Below are 12889 nucleotides of genomic sequence, written 5' to 3' on the forward strand. Positions count from 1 at the left end.
GCACACACAGTTCTACCTATGCCATAACATCTACACGAACTTTGAGCATGAAGTCTAATCGCAACCCTCATGCAAATGCAAAGCCATTTCTGAAGCAAGGTGAATAAAACACAGGGGCCAAGAGGACCCACTGGCAAGACTATCAAGCAGGGAATACACATCCTGTACCCTGTACCAGGGTATACCACTGAGAGCCACACATTTCCTAGTCACACTTCTAAAAAAAAAAGGGGGGGGCCCCCACAGGCCACAGATACTACACAGATACTGCTCAGCTATAGAGCATTTGTCTACCATGCATGGAGCCCAAGGTTCAATTCCCAACAAGGCAAAATAATAAAACTTTATTTCACACAGTGGTAAAAAAATCTCTAATCCTAGCTACTCATGACACTGTGGTGATATGACTCTGGAGTTCAAGGCCAGTGGAAGCAATATAGTGAGAACCCACTGCAAGAATGAAATAAAGACAGGAATGGGAGATAAATTTTATCTAATCAAAGTATCTAAAGTATCAACATATCAATTGTTAGTATAATTTTAATGGTACTTTATTCTTTAATACATAATAAATCTTTCACACCTTCTAGCACGAATTTGATAACACTGTTTTCATCAAAAATACATGATTGGGGGTATGACTCAAGTAAGAGGCAGAGTACCTGCCTAGCAAATATGAAGCCCTGCGTTCAAATTCCTACACTGCAAAAGAATATATACTTGACCTAGCAAGACAAACTGACTCGCTACTCAGGGAAGCAAAGATTAGGAGGATCACTATTCAAGGCCAGCCCAGGCAAAAAGTTACCAATGTCCTTATCTCAATGATCAGGATGTGGTAGTATGTATCTGTGGGTCCCACTAAGTAGGAACTTGTAGGTAAGAAGATCATGGTCCAAGATGTGCCCAGGTCAAAAATGTGAGACTTCCAGGCGCAGGTGGCTCACACCTGTAATCCTAGCTGCTCAGGAAGCTGAGATCTGAGGATGAAGGTTCAAAGCCAGCCTAGGCAGGAAAGTCCATGAGACTCTTATCTCCAATTAACCACCAGAAAACCAGATGTGGCACTGTGGCTCAAGTGGTAGAGTGCTTGCCTTGAGCTGAAGAGCTCAGGGACAGTGCCCAGGCAGGCCCAGAGTTCCAGCCCCTCACTGACCAAAAAAAAAAAAAAAAAAAATACAATGTGAGACCCTACCTGACAAATAACCAAAGGAAGAACTGGCTTCATGGCTCAAGTGGACAGTGCCTGTCTACCAAACACAAGATCCTGAGTTCAAAACCTCAGGGGCACCTGGGACTGGAAATACAGTTCAGACAAAAAAGGCTGGCTAAGCATGTACAGGGCTCTGGAGAGATCTCCAGTACCATAAAAAAAAAAAAAAAAAGAAACAATTGAAATATAATAGCTCAAAAATCCATGGACTCTAATTGTTTAAACCATACTTAGACAAGTTTTCTAACAAGTGGCCCAAGTATCAACTTTTAAATCTAACTAAACATACTTCAGTTCCTGCATGTGAAGGGCTAAGCAGTCACTGGACTGATCTATAACCCAGCAGTGGTCTCCAAGTGTCACTGTGGCAGCTCTCATTACATATCTAACTGTATATTTCTAACTTAAATGGTTAACATATATTATTTCACTTTGCTTACATACAAATGTAATCACCAAGAAACAAAGTTGTGCTTATCTTATTTCCAACTCTCTAAATAAGTGCAGAAACATAAAGGTTCATGTAACACCTCTGTTGTAAAACAGTGAAAGTTCAGAGTAAAAAGACCACCACAATTCATCATCGCCCTTTGTAATCAAATTCAATTTCACTGAAAAGGATTTGTTAAATAAATTCACTTACTTGAATTTTAGGGATTCTAAATCCCACTGCCAAAAACAAACTGTTCCATCAGCACCAGTGGAAACCATGTATCTTTGGGAGCCTTTGGCCATAGGGCTAAACTAAAAATCAGTAATATAAATACATAATTCAGTTACTAGGAATTTCTACTCAAGTTACACATTTAACTATTTTCCAAAGTTAACTTCAACTGACATGCTAAGGCAATAAAACACAAATATAAAATATAGTTAATATTTTATTGAAAAAATCTAACAATTAACTTACACATAATGTGACCAATGAAAGACAAAACTAAAAAAAAAAAAAAAAAAAAATCTTCACAAGATGTATACTAAAACATGCAAGTCCCTCATATAAAACCAGGTGCCAGTGGCTCACATCTATAATCCTAGCTATTCAAGAAGCTGGGTGCTGAAGGATTGCAGTATGGAGCCAGGTCAGGCAGCAAAATCTGAGAGACTTAGCTCCAACAGACAAAAACGTGGAGCTGGAAGTATGACTCAAGTAGTGAAGCAACAGCCATGAGCAAACAAGCCTAGAGTGTGAGGCTTTGAGTTCAAGCACCATTACCAGAAAAAAAAAGTAAAGCCAGTAACTACAACAATGGACTCCAGTGATAAAGAACAGGAAAAATGTTCAAATACAAGCTCAATAAAACAAAAAAAGGGTAATGAAACAAAGGACTTTATGTACAAGCAGAAATTCACGTAAGAATCAAACTACTAGAGAATTCAAACAGCCAAATGAAATGAAGAAGACATCCAGAATACAAAAGAAAAACTCAATGAAAGTACAGAAATCTTGAAAAACAAACTGAACTCCTGTAAATGAAGAAAACTCAATCCAAAGTCTAGCTTATAGAACAGAACAAACTGAAAATAAGGTATAAAGAATTAAAGGAGCTGGGTGTCAGTAATCCTAGATACTTAGGAGGCTGAGATCTGAGTATTATGGTTCAAAGCCAGCTCGGGCCGTGAGATTCTTATCTCTAATAAACCACTCAGAAAACTGGAAGTGGCACTGTGGCTCAAGTGGTAGAGAGCTAGCCTTGAGCCGAAGAGCTGAGGGGCAGCGTCCAGACCCAGAGTTCAGGCCACACAACCGAAAGAAAAAAAAAAAATTAAATGTGGCTCAGTAGTACAGTGCTTGCCTTGACCCAGAGTTCAAGACCCACAACGGACAAAAAAAAAAAAAAAAAAAAAGGGCCGGGCGCTGGTACCTCATACCTGTAATCCTAGCTGATCCTAGCATCTCAAAAGATGCTGAGATCGGAGGATCGAGCTTCAAAGCCAGCCTGGGCAGGAATATCAGTGAGACTCTTACCTCCAATAAACCACTAGAAAACTGGAAGTGGCGCTGTGGCTCAAGGGGTAGAGCACTTGCCTTGAGCTGAAGAGCGCAGGGACAGCGCCCAAGTTCAAGCCCCATGACCAACAACAACAACAAAAAAAGTAATTAAAGATGGGGCTGAGAGGGTGGCTCAGTGGTAGAGCGCTTGCCTTGCATGCATGAGGCCCTGGGTTCGATTCCTCAGCACCACATAAGCAGAAAAAGCCAAAGTGGTGCTGTGGTTCAAGTGGTAGAGCACTAGCTTGAGCTAAAGAGCTGAGGGACAGTGCCCAGGCCCCAAGTTCAAGCACCACGACAAACAAACAAAAAAAAAAAAAAAATAGATAAAGCAGAGAAATTGGATCAAATAATCAAAAATGTTGAAACAGACTAAAAAAATATGAATTAAAGTTACAAGGCCATTCATACTCCATCAAAATACCAAACCTCCAATCACAGATATACGAAGAAATACAAACTGAAGGCACTGAGAAACTATTTAATAAAACAATAGCAGAAAACTTCTCCAACCCCAAGTGGTAGAGCATTAGCCTTGAGCTGAAGAGCTGAGGGACAGTACTCAGGGCCCAGAGTTCAGGCCCCATGACAGACAAAACAAACAAACAAAGTCTAAATTCAAGGAGGTAATAGAAGGACATAACTCAAGCTCTAAAAGAAAGCAACTGACCTAGGCGCCAGTGACTCACGCCTGTAACCCTAGCTACTCTGGAGGCTGAGACCTGAAGATCATGGTTCAAAGCCAGCCTGGGTAGGAGAGTCCATGAGACTCTTATCTCCAATTAGCCACCAGAAAACTCGAAGTGGTGCTGCAGCTCAAAGTGCTAGCATGTTAGCTTTGAGCAAAAAAGCTCAGGGACAGTGTCCAGGCCTTGAGTTCAAACCCACAATTGACCAAAAAAAAATGTAAAACTCAAGAAGTTTTGGTGGCTCAGGCCTGAAATTATTAGCTACTCAGGAAACTAAGATCTGAGGATTATAGTTCACAGCCAGCACAGGCAGGAAACTCCTTGATACTCTTATGTCCAATTAACCATCAGAAAACCGTAAGTGGTGCTGTGGCTCAAGTGGTAGAGCACTAGCCTTGAGCTGAAGAGCTCAATGACAGTGCCCAGGCCCAGAGTTCAAGCCCCACAACTGACATAAATACATAAATAAATGCTGCAGGTATCATAATATCAGATGTCAAATTATACTATATAGCCACAGTAATAAAAACAGAATGGTACTGGCACAAAAAGACACAAAAACCAATCACTAAACAGAAGACCCAGGAAGTGGTGCTGTGGCTCACATGGTAGAGCACTCACCTTGAGCGGAAGAACTGAGGGACAGCGCCTAGGCCCAGAGTTCAAACCCCATGACCAACAAAAAAAAAAAAAAAGAAAAGAAAAGAAAGAGAATTGTACGCAAATAGAAGACCCAAAAAATAAAACTACATCCATCTCATTTTGGACAAAAATGCCAAAACATACACTGGAAAGCAACAGCAACAAATGATGCTGGAAAGACTAGTTATCTACATACGAGCCCTGTCACCCTATTAAAGGCACAGGTAATTATTTTCTGAATATGATTCCACTTGCACAGAAATCAAAACAAGAACAAACAACCCATATCAAATTACTAATTGGGGTTCAGTGGCTCATCCTCTAATCCTAGCCATTCAGGAGGCTGAGATCTGAGAATCCCAATATGAAGCCAAGCCACGCCAAATAAAACAACAACAACAACAAAAAAAAAAAACCTCTGTGAGACTCTTCTCCAACCAACTACCAAAAATCCAGAAGTAGAGTTGTGGCTCAAGTGGTAGACAGTCAACCATGAGAGAAAAAGCTAAGAGACAGTACACAGGCACTGAGTCCAAGCCTCAAGACCAGCACAAAAAATAAAAATAAAAGGCTACGTATCACCTTTGAAGACTATGGAGCTCTACTACATGAGGTACTATGTTAGTCCTGCATGATTTGTGTAAAATATCAATGATCACATATTCTCATAATTACCTCAGTTTCAAAACGGGCGTATAATTACTACGCATTTTGCTATTCCTCAGCTCCAAAGATCGAGTTTTAAAAGAAAAGGCAAGAGCACACAGATGTGTCCGCGTGGCTCACTGACCTGTAAAGACGTGATTGATCCCGTGTGTCCTTGCAGCACAGCCACTGGGGCACAGGTCCTCAAGCACCACACTCGAATGATCTTATCACAGCTCCCTGCAGCAATCATGGTGTTCTCATAGTTTACGGCCATATCTGAAATTTCTGCAGAATGACCTCTTAATGTGGACAGCAGGCGGCCATTATGTGTTGACCAAATCTTTACCAAACAGTCATCCGAACCCTGAGAGAAAATACAACAAATGTAAGTATTAGACTAGTAAGTCCAGTAAAAATACTTTAAAGAGTGCCTTTTTACATTACCCAAATTAAGTAACTATAACTCTTCCTCTACTTCCAACAACAGTGTCTAAACTGATCCTCAGTCAGCACACATGTATAATATGCATAATAGAATACTTTTCTTCAAAAGTATACATAAAGATACAGTAACAGTACCATTTCTAGGGATCAAAGCACCTTATCAATGCTATTTTTCCTGAAAATTCTCTATCAAGTAATATATCTAACTGAAGATTCCTGCTCACATATATAATCATGTCTGAACTAATTCATATTGGTATAACTTAGGAGGCTAAATAATATGTATACAAGTACAGATCTAAATTTCCTAGCCTGGAAAACAAGACTAAGTGTCAATCCCAGAAAGAATAAAAAAGTAGTAGGAAAATACCACCAATTCAAATTACCCAGTGATAGTGTCGCAAATTACAATACAAGCCAGCACTCATCATGCAACATTGTGTATGCTCTGAATCACAACTACAAGCTTTTCATTCACTTAACTGTCCCCTTAAAAATACTGGAAAGAGGCAGGCGCCAGTGGCTCATACCTCTAATCCTAGCTACTCAGGAGGCTGAGATCTGAGGATCGCGGTTCAAAGCCAGCCCAGGCAGCAAAATCCGTGAGATTCTTATCTCCAATAAACCACTAGTAAACCAGAGTAGCACTGTGGCTCAAGAAGAAGAGGGATAGCCTTAAGCTGACGAGCTCAGGGACAGCACCCAGGCTGAGTTCAAGCCCCACAACTGACAAAAAAAAAAAAAAAAATAGAATACTAGAAATGGAGCCAGGTGCTAGTGGCTCACATTTGTAATCCTGATTACTTAGAAGGCTGAGATCGGCTGATCAGTTTGGAGCCGACCAGGGCAGGAAAGACTATGAGACTCTTATCTAAAACCAAGCATCAAGAAAGCCAGAAGTGGAGCTGTGTTCAAGTGATACAGCATTAGCCTTGAGCAGAAAAGCTCAAGGATAGCACCCAGGTCCTAAGTTCGAGCCCCCCAAAAAAATAATTTTAAAAAAATTCCGGAAATTTTATTTTTATACAGTTTTCTAATAACTGGGACACTAGAACCAGTAAACACTATTTTCACTGATCAGATTAATCAATGAGTATAATTATCGCTAATGGTTTCAGTTTTAGCAAAGTTTTTATTGTTGAATTTTTTAATATATCACTTATTTAGCTTACAATATAATTCATTAAGTCTACAAAAAGCTAAAAAGAAAATTTTACTTATATATGTTTTCAAGTACCCTTAACGCTCATGATAAAGAACTACTGCTCTAGAAAGTCTCTTAAACAGCCGAATTATGACTATGTTACTTAAGTCACCTGAAATACTTAATCAAAGTACAAATTCAGGACCCCCACACCAGATGTATTTAGTCAAAATCATGCTTGATAAAATTTCCTAGTGAAGGGTAGAGAATTCTCTGCCAACAGCCATTTTTACGTGTAGATCATCACTGGAGGGCCATACAAAATGATCGATTCAGGCAGAGGGCTGTGAGCAGTAGTCAAGAAGCATCAGAGGAGTTGTATGTCTGTCCTGCATTTATAAATGATTCTGAAGCTGAAAAAGGCTGGCTGTTCCCAGCCCTACCCTAGGTGATCCTGAAGCACACTTAAGTACCTAAGGGGCACCACATTGAGGTCAAAATGTTAACTCACTGTAAAGATTCTATGTCCTGTCCTATCAAATGCTACACAGTAAACAGCAGACAGATGTCCAAGAATCCTCCTGTGCATTTTTATATGCTGATACAGAGTTCCTGGAAATGCTGTGCTAAAAGTGGAGCACCCTGTGAGTTGTTTTCCTCGATGGATCTCCACTAGGAAATAAAAACAATGAGAACAGTTAAGGGGAGTTATGGAAGACACTAAGAAAAATTCCAAAACAATTTCTAGAAGATTATAAAATATATCTGAGAAATCCTAGGGAAAGTTTCTTGCCAATTCTAGCCTACTAGAAGTACTAAGATTTCTTATCAAAACACAATTGCTTTCCTTAATTTCTAATTTTGTTAAGGAAACCATTTAAAATACGACACTTATTACTAAACAACAACACTATGAGTACTTCCTTTCCAACTCTAAGACCACATTTTTAAATTCTGTCAACAACTTAAAAGCACAGTTTCGGAGGTCTCAAAGGCCAGGTCACTTACCAAGATTTGGCGGGGAACCATAATGCACCGGCATTTCGGGAGGCCTTCCTCTGTGAAGAGCAGCAAAGGCAGAGCCCTTCCAGACTGTGTGCCTGCAGTCTTTAAAACGAATTTTAGATACACATAAAACCTTGAAAGTTAACCCCCAGAAAGATTTTATAGAATACTTACGTATATTGTAATAAACTGTTTTATTCAAAGTTTTACCAGCTAATATACTTTTAACAGAAAAGCCCTGGATGTTTATTAGACTATTTCTGAAGGAAAAAGAAAACTGAAGACATCTCAGATACAGCAGCAACAACAACTAACATTTGAATAGCACTTTACAATTCACAAAGTGCTTTCCACATACAGTATCTCATTGAGTCCTCACAACAACCCTGTGAGGTAGGTATTTTCACCAAAGTACAAGTGAGGTAACTGAGGCTCAAAGGTTCCAGGACCTTTAAAAAGATCCAATGCAAATGACTACTAAAGATGGGCCAGCCAGAAGACCAGGTCTTTTCTTCAAGTCCCATTGAATGCCATGTGTTTATATTTCAATGCGGAATTATACCATCCAATATGAAGATGAGCACCCTTAATCACAACTGATCCAACATTTGAGAAATAGAAACTTTTATAAGGAATGTATTCTTATATATAAAGATCCTTGACTTAATTTGTTTAGTTTTGAAATTAATTTGGACAATACTAACCATGACTTTTATCTCCTTAGAAAGTATTGGAAACTTGTTTTAGAATCACAGATACTCTTTTCCAGAAGAACACACGGATAGAGACCTGAGAGTCTGAACACTAATTTGAAAGCCCCATCCTTCCTTGAACTACTAGAAATGCACCAAGGCGAAAATGCCTGGCCCCTCTTTAGGAGCTAGTAACAAAACACAGGTCATGAACAGACCTCATGTCCATGCTGTGCTAGAAATTAAAATTAGCTTTTTCACAACTGAGAGAGAAAGGGAGGGAAGGCATCAAACTAACCCTCCACTGAGCCTCGGGTGCCCCAAACTAACAGGCATGTTAGGTTTTACATGAACGGATTCATCACCACTATTGTGACCAAAGAGTAGTGATAAGGCATCCTCTCACCGCACTGGTACAAAACAAATACAGAAATATGGCCTACCCTATGACACCTGGCTAGAGTTTCTTCTAAGGCCTGCCAGTTAGTTCTAAAGCAGTGCTCATCACAAAACAACATTGAGCTTGACACAAAGAAAAACAAAGCAAAACAGGCTGCCCAAGCAACTACTATATAACAACCTCCAGTAGGATAATTACACAGTAAGGACGCAGAAAAGGAAGGATAGGAAGTTTCCTGATTGAAGCCCCAGTGCAGCACAGCTACAGAGCACTGAGAACTCAAGCTGACAAACCAGTCTGGCATGGAACCAAGAGGGAGGGTTGTTCTTTCTGGTCAAACTTAATACTGGTGGTGCATATAGAGGTAGCATCACAGTAACATAGCTCTTAACAAAAAAAAAAAAAAAAAAAAAAAGAAAATCACCTGGTAAACTTGAAGTATGCTATAGATCAGAAGAACCAACAATCTTGCCCATTAGCAATTTAGCCACATGTATACATAGATCATATCACATACACATACTTAGTCTAGGTCATTTATACCACGCTAACAAGAAAAGTATAGCAATTCCAAACATTTTGCTAACATATAACTTTGCAAAAAATTAAATCAGTGGCAAAAAAAAAAAAAGGGACCATGCAAGTTTACATTTTTTGTGCTACTTTCAAACTGCTACTAACTTTAGAAAGTCACTTTCTCTTATAACAAAGGGCTTTTGGAATCTAAATACCAAAGGAAATACTTCTAGCATTTAAAGAGTTTATTAGACACATACAATTACATTCCATGAGATTATGAGTAAGCTACAAAATAGAAAATTAAAACTCACATGGATAAAACCTCAAACACATCTCAGAATAAATTGAAGCTTTTTAGCTTAACATCTATATCTTTATCAATTTTTAAATGCAGAAGGACCCATTAAACACTTACGCAATAAAATTCATTGTTCTATGCTAAATGCGGAGAATTTTATAGTCCACAGCATGATTTATAGTTACATTAACACCTTTCTTCCACAATGCTTACATTACTTCACAATTAGAATAAGAATTCTTAAGCTACTAATACATAGCAGAACACTTCTTCAAATTAAGGTACCTTTTGCTGTACGTAGCAAAGACTGCCTTCCTGCACCAAGTAAAGAAGTGACTCTTGAAATACTGGGCGGGATTTCTTTATCCAACATAGGACCGATGCGCTGGCAGATTTGCAACAGATGATCAGGAGCCACATGTTTATTGGACAAGACCTGGTTAGAGAGTTATGTTTTAATAACAGTGTCATTTGCAGCCATATGAAAAACCATTAACTCATTAACATGTAATACTGAAAATTACAAACTATTTCAGATAACTTAAATATAAGTTAGTCTATGGATTCAATCTCTTTTCAATCAAATCCAGAAGGAGGCTTGAGATCTGAGTACGGATCACAGTTTGAAAAGGATCAGAGGTTTGAGACTCTATCTCCAATTAATCAACAAAAAGCCGGAAGTTGAGCTGCAGTTCAAGTGCTAGAGCACTGTAACTGTCAGCCCAACATGAAAGACACATAGCATCCCTGGCTCCCTCCACCCACTAATGTCTGAAGGAGTGCTTGTCAGTGCACTGGGATACAAGCAATACTCTGTGTTTACAAACTCTGATAAAGTATAATGAGCTGAAGACAACTAAAGAATTCATAATAAAACTAAGCTTGGGCTGGGAATGTAGCTCAGTGATAAAATGCTTGCCTAGCAAGCATGAAGCCCGGGGTTCCATTCCTCAGTACCACATGAACAGAAAAAGCTGGAAGTAGCACGGTGGCTCAAGTTGTAGAGTACTAGCCTTGAGCACAGAGAGGCTCTGGGACAGTGCCCAAACCCTGAGTTCAAGCCCCAGAAATGGCAAAAAATAAGACAAAAAAATAAAAATAAAAATAAGGTCCTAGGTACTGTATTGTCCTTTACCTTTTTCACTCAAGGCTAGTGCTCACTTGAACCATAGTTCTATTTTTGATGGTTAATTAGAGATACAAATCCTATGGACTTTTCTGCCCCGGCTGGCTTCAAACTAAGATCCTCAGAGTTCAGCCTCCTAAGTAGCTAGGATTACAGGTATGCCATCAGTACGGATTAAAAGGACACAGGCTGGGAATGTGACTTAGTGACAGAGTGCTTGCCTAGTATGCATGAAGCCCTGGGTTCGATTCCTCCGTACCACATGAACGGAAAAAGTTGGAAGTGGCGCTGGGGCTCAATTAGTTGAGTGCTAGCCTTGAGCAAAAAGAAGCTCAGGGACAGTGCCCAGTCCCTGAGTTCAAGCCCCAGGACTGGCAAACAAAAAGGTTTAAAGGACAAAATGCACTGTGCAATTGCTGTGCTTGGATCAATATGAAGCAAGGAAAACTTTTTTTTTTTTTTGTCGGTCGTGGGGCTTGAACTCAGGGCCTGGGCGTTGTCCCTCAGCTCTTCAGCTCAAGGCGAGCGCTCTACCACTTGAGCTACAGTGCCACTTCCGGTTTTCTGGTGGTTTATTGGAGATAGGAGTCTCACGGTCTTTCTTGCCCGGGCTGGCTGTGAACCGCGATCCTCAGATCTCAGCCTCCTGAGTAGCTAGGATTACAGGCGTGAGCCACCAGCGCCCGGCAGCAAGGAAAACTTTTAATCCCTTAGATACAATGCAGTGACTGGGTAAGCCATGGAAACTACTCTCTTTCAAAGGGAACGCAACTAAGACCAAGAAACTCATGGCTCACCTCTACCACCAGTGTTAAGCATTGAGCTGTTACAGGCGCTGCTCTTAGATCAGTATCATTATTCACTCAACCCCAGCATGAGTGAAACAGGTTAAGACTCTACAAATGGACATAAAGTAAAAGGCATCTACATAATTATGCCTTCTATCAGGATTGTTACCAACAAATATTACTAATTACTACTGCACATGTACTAGAAAACCACCTCTTTCCATGTCAATAGTACCTGTTGAGCTAGTTATCATTATCAACCCTGTTATACACGTAGAGAAATGGGGGTAGAGTATTTGGGGGGGTGGGTTGGTCATGGGGCCTGAACTCGGCCTGAGAGCTGTCTCTTAGCTCTTCAGCTAAAGGCCACTTCGGGCTTTTTCTGTTTATGTGGTGCTGAGGAATCAAACCCAGGGCCTCATGCATTCAAGGCAAGCACTTGGGGTAGAGTATTCGTTAAAGACTAAAAAACCAAGTAAAAAGGACAACAAAATCAGGATTACAATGCAGCCAGCACCAAAAGTCAAGCTTCTAATATGCACTGTGTCTAGTGCCTGGAAATTAGAAATACCTACAGAACCACCAATGTCTACAATCAATTACAAAGAAAATGCAGTTTCTGCAGGGCGCTGGTGGCTCTCGCCTTTATCCTAGCTACTCAGGAGGCTGAGATCTGAGGTTCACGGTTCAAAGCCAACCCGGGCAGGAAACCACCAGAAAACCAGAAGTGGCACTATGGCTCAAGTGGTAGAGGGCTTGCCTTGAGCTGAAGAGCTCAGGGACAGCACCCAGGCCCAGAAAAAGACCCAGGACAGACAAAAAAAAGAAAATGCAGATTCCACAAAAGAAACAAGCTGCAGTAAAGATGAAGGGTCTTTAGAGTAACAGTGAAAATATAGAACAGTAGAAGAAAAAGTTAAGTAAGTTTGTTTTCACTGTAAAAAAGATAGGGAAACAAGAAGGATGAATGGATACAAGGTATGAGATTGCTTAGAACATCTTGTAAACATGTAGAAATGTAACAATGAAATCTCCCTTTGTTTAACTAATGCAAAAACTAGTCATTGTTTGCTTATTTAATCTTTTTGTCCTTTAAAATAAAGGGCTTTTCATTGGACTCTGGTAAAGTAAACTATGCAACTTGAGGGTGGAGATGGGAAGGAAGGAATGGAAGAGAATGAGAGAACAAATGACACCTCACCAAAGGAAATGTACTTATTACATATGTAAATGTAATCTTGCTGCATATCACCACTAATATAAGAAGTTAAAAATAAATGTCTCTTTT

At 39.9% G+C, this 12889-nt stretch overlaps 1 protein-coding gene across 2 annotated transcripts in view; it reads right to left on the reverse strand.

Moving 5' to 3' along the window:
* Window positions 1–12889, reverse strand: part of Brwd1 (bromodomain and WD repeat domain containing 1) — a 96871-nt gene that overhangs the window by 79957 nt on the left and 4025 nt on the right. For both annotated transcript variants that reach the window (XM_070030696.1, XM_070030697.1), the window contains exons 5-9: window positions 9973–10123; window positions 7782–7880; window positions 7285–7445; window positions 5328–5549; window positions 1857–1957 (exon numbers count right to left, since the gene is read on the reverse strand). In XM_070030696.1, the coding sequence (XP_069886797.1) occupies window positions 1857–1957; window positions 5328–5549; window positions 7285–7445; window positions 7782–7880; window positions 9973–10123 (734 nt within the window). The remainder of the gene's footprint in view (window positions 1–1856; window positions 1958–5327; window positions 5550–7284; window positions 7446–7781; window positions 7881–9972; window positions 10124–12889) is intronic.

This window comes from Dipodomys merriami, unplaced genomic scaffold, assembly GCF_024711535.1.
Source record: "Dipodomys merriami isolate MVZ:Mamm:240054 unplaced genomic scaffold, mDipMer1.0.p SCAF_2, whole genome shotgun sequence".
Lineage (NCBI taxonomy): Eukaryota > Metazoa > Chordata > Mammalia > Rodentia > Heteromyidae > Dipodomys > Dipodomys merriami.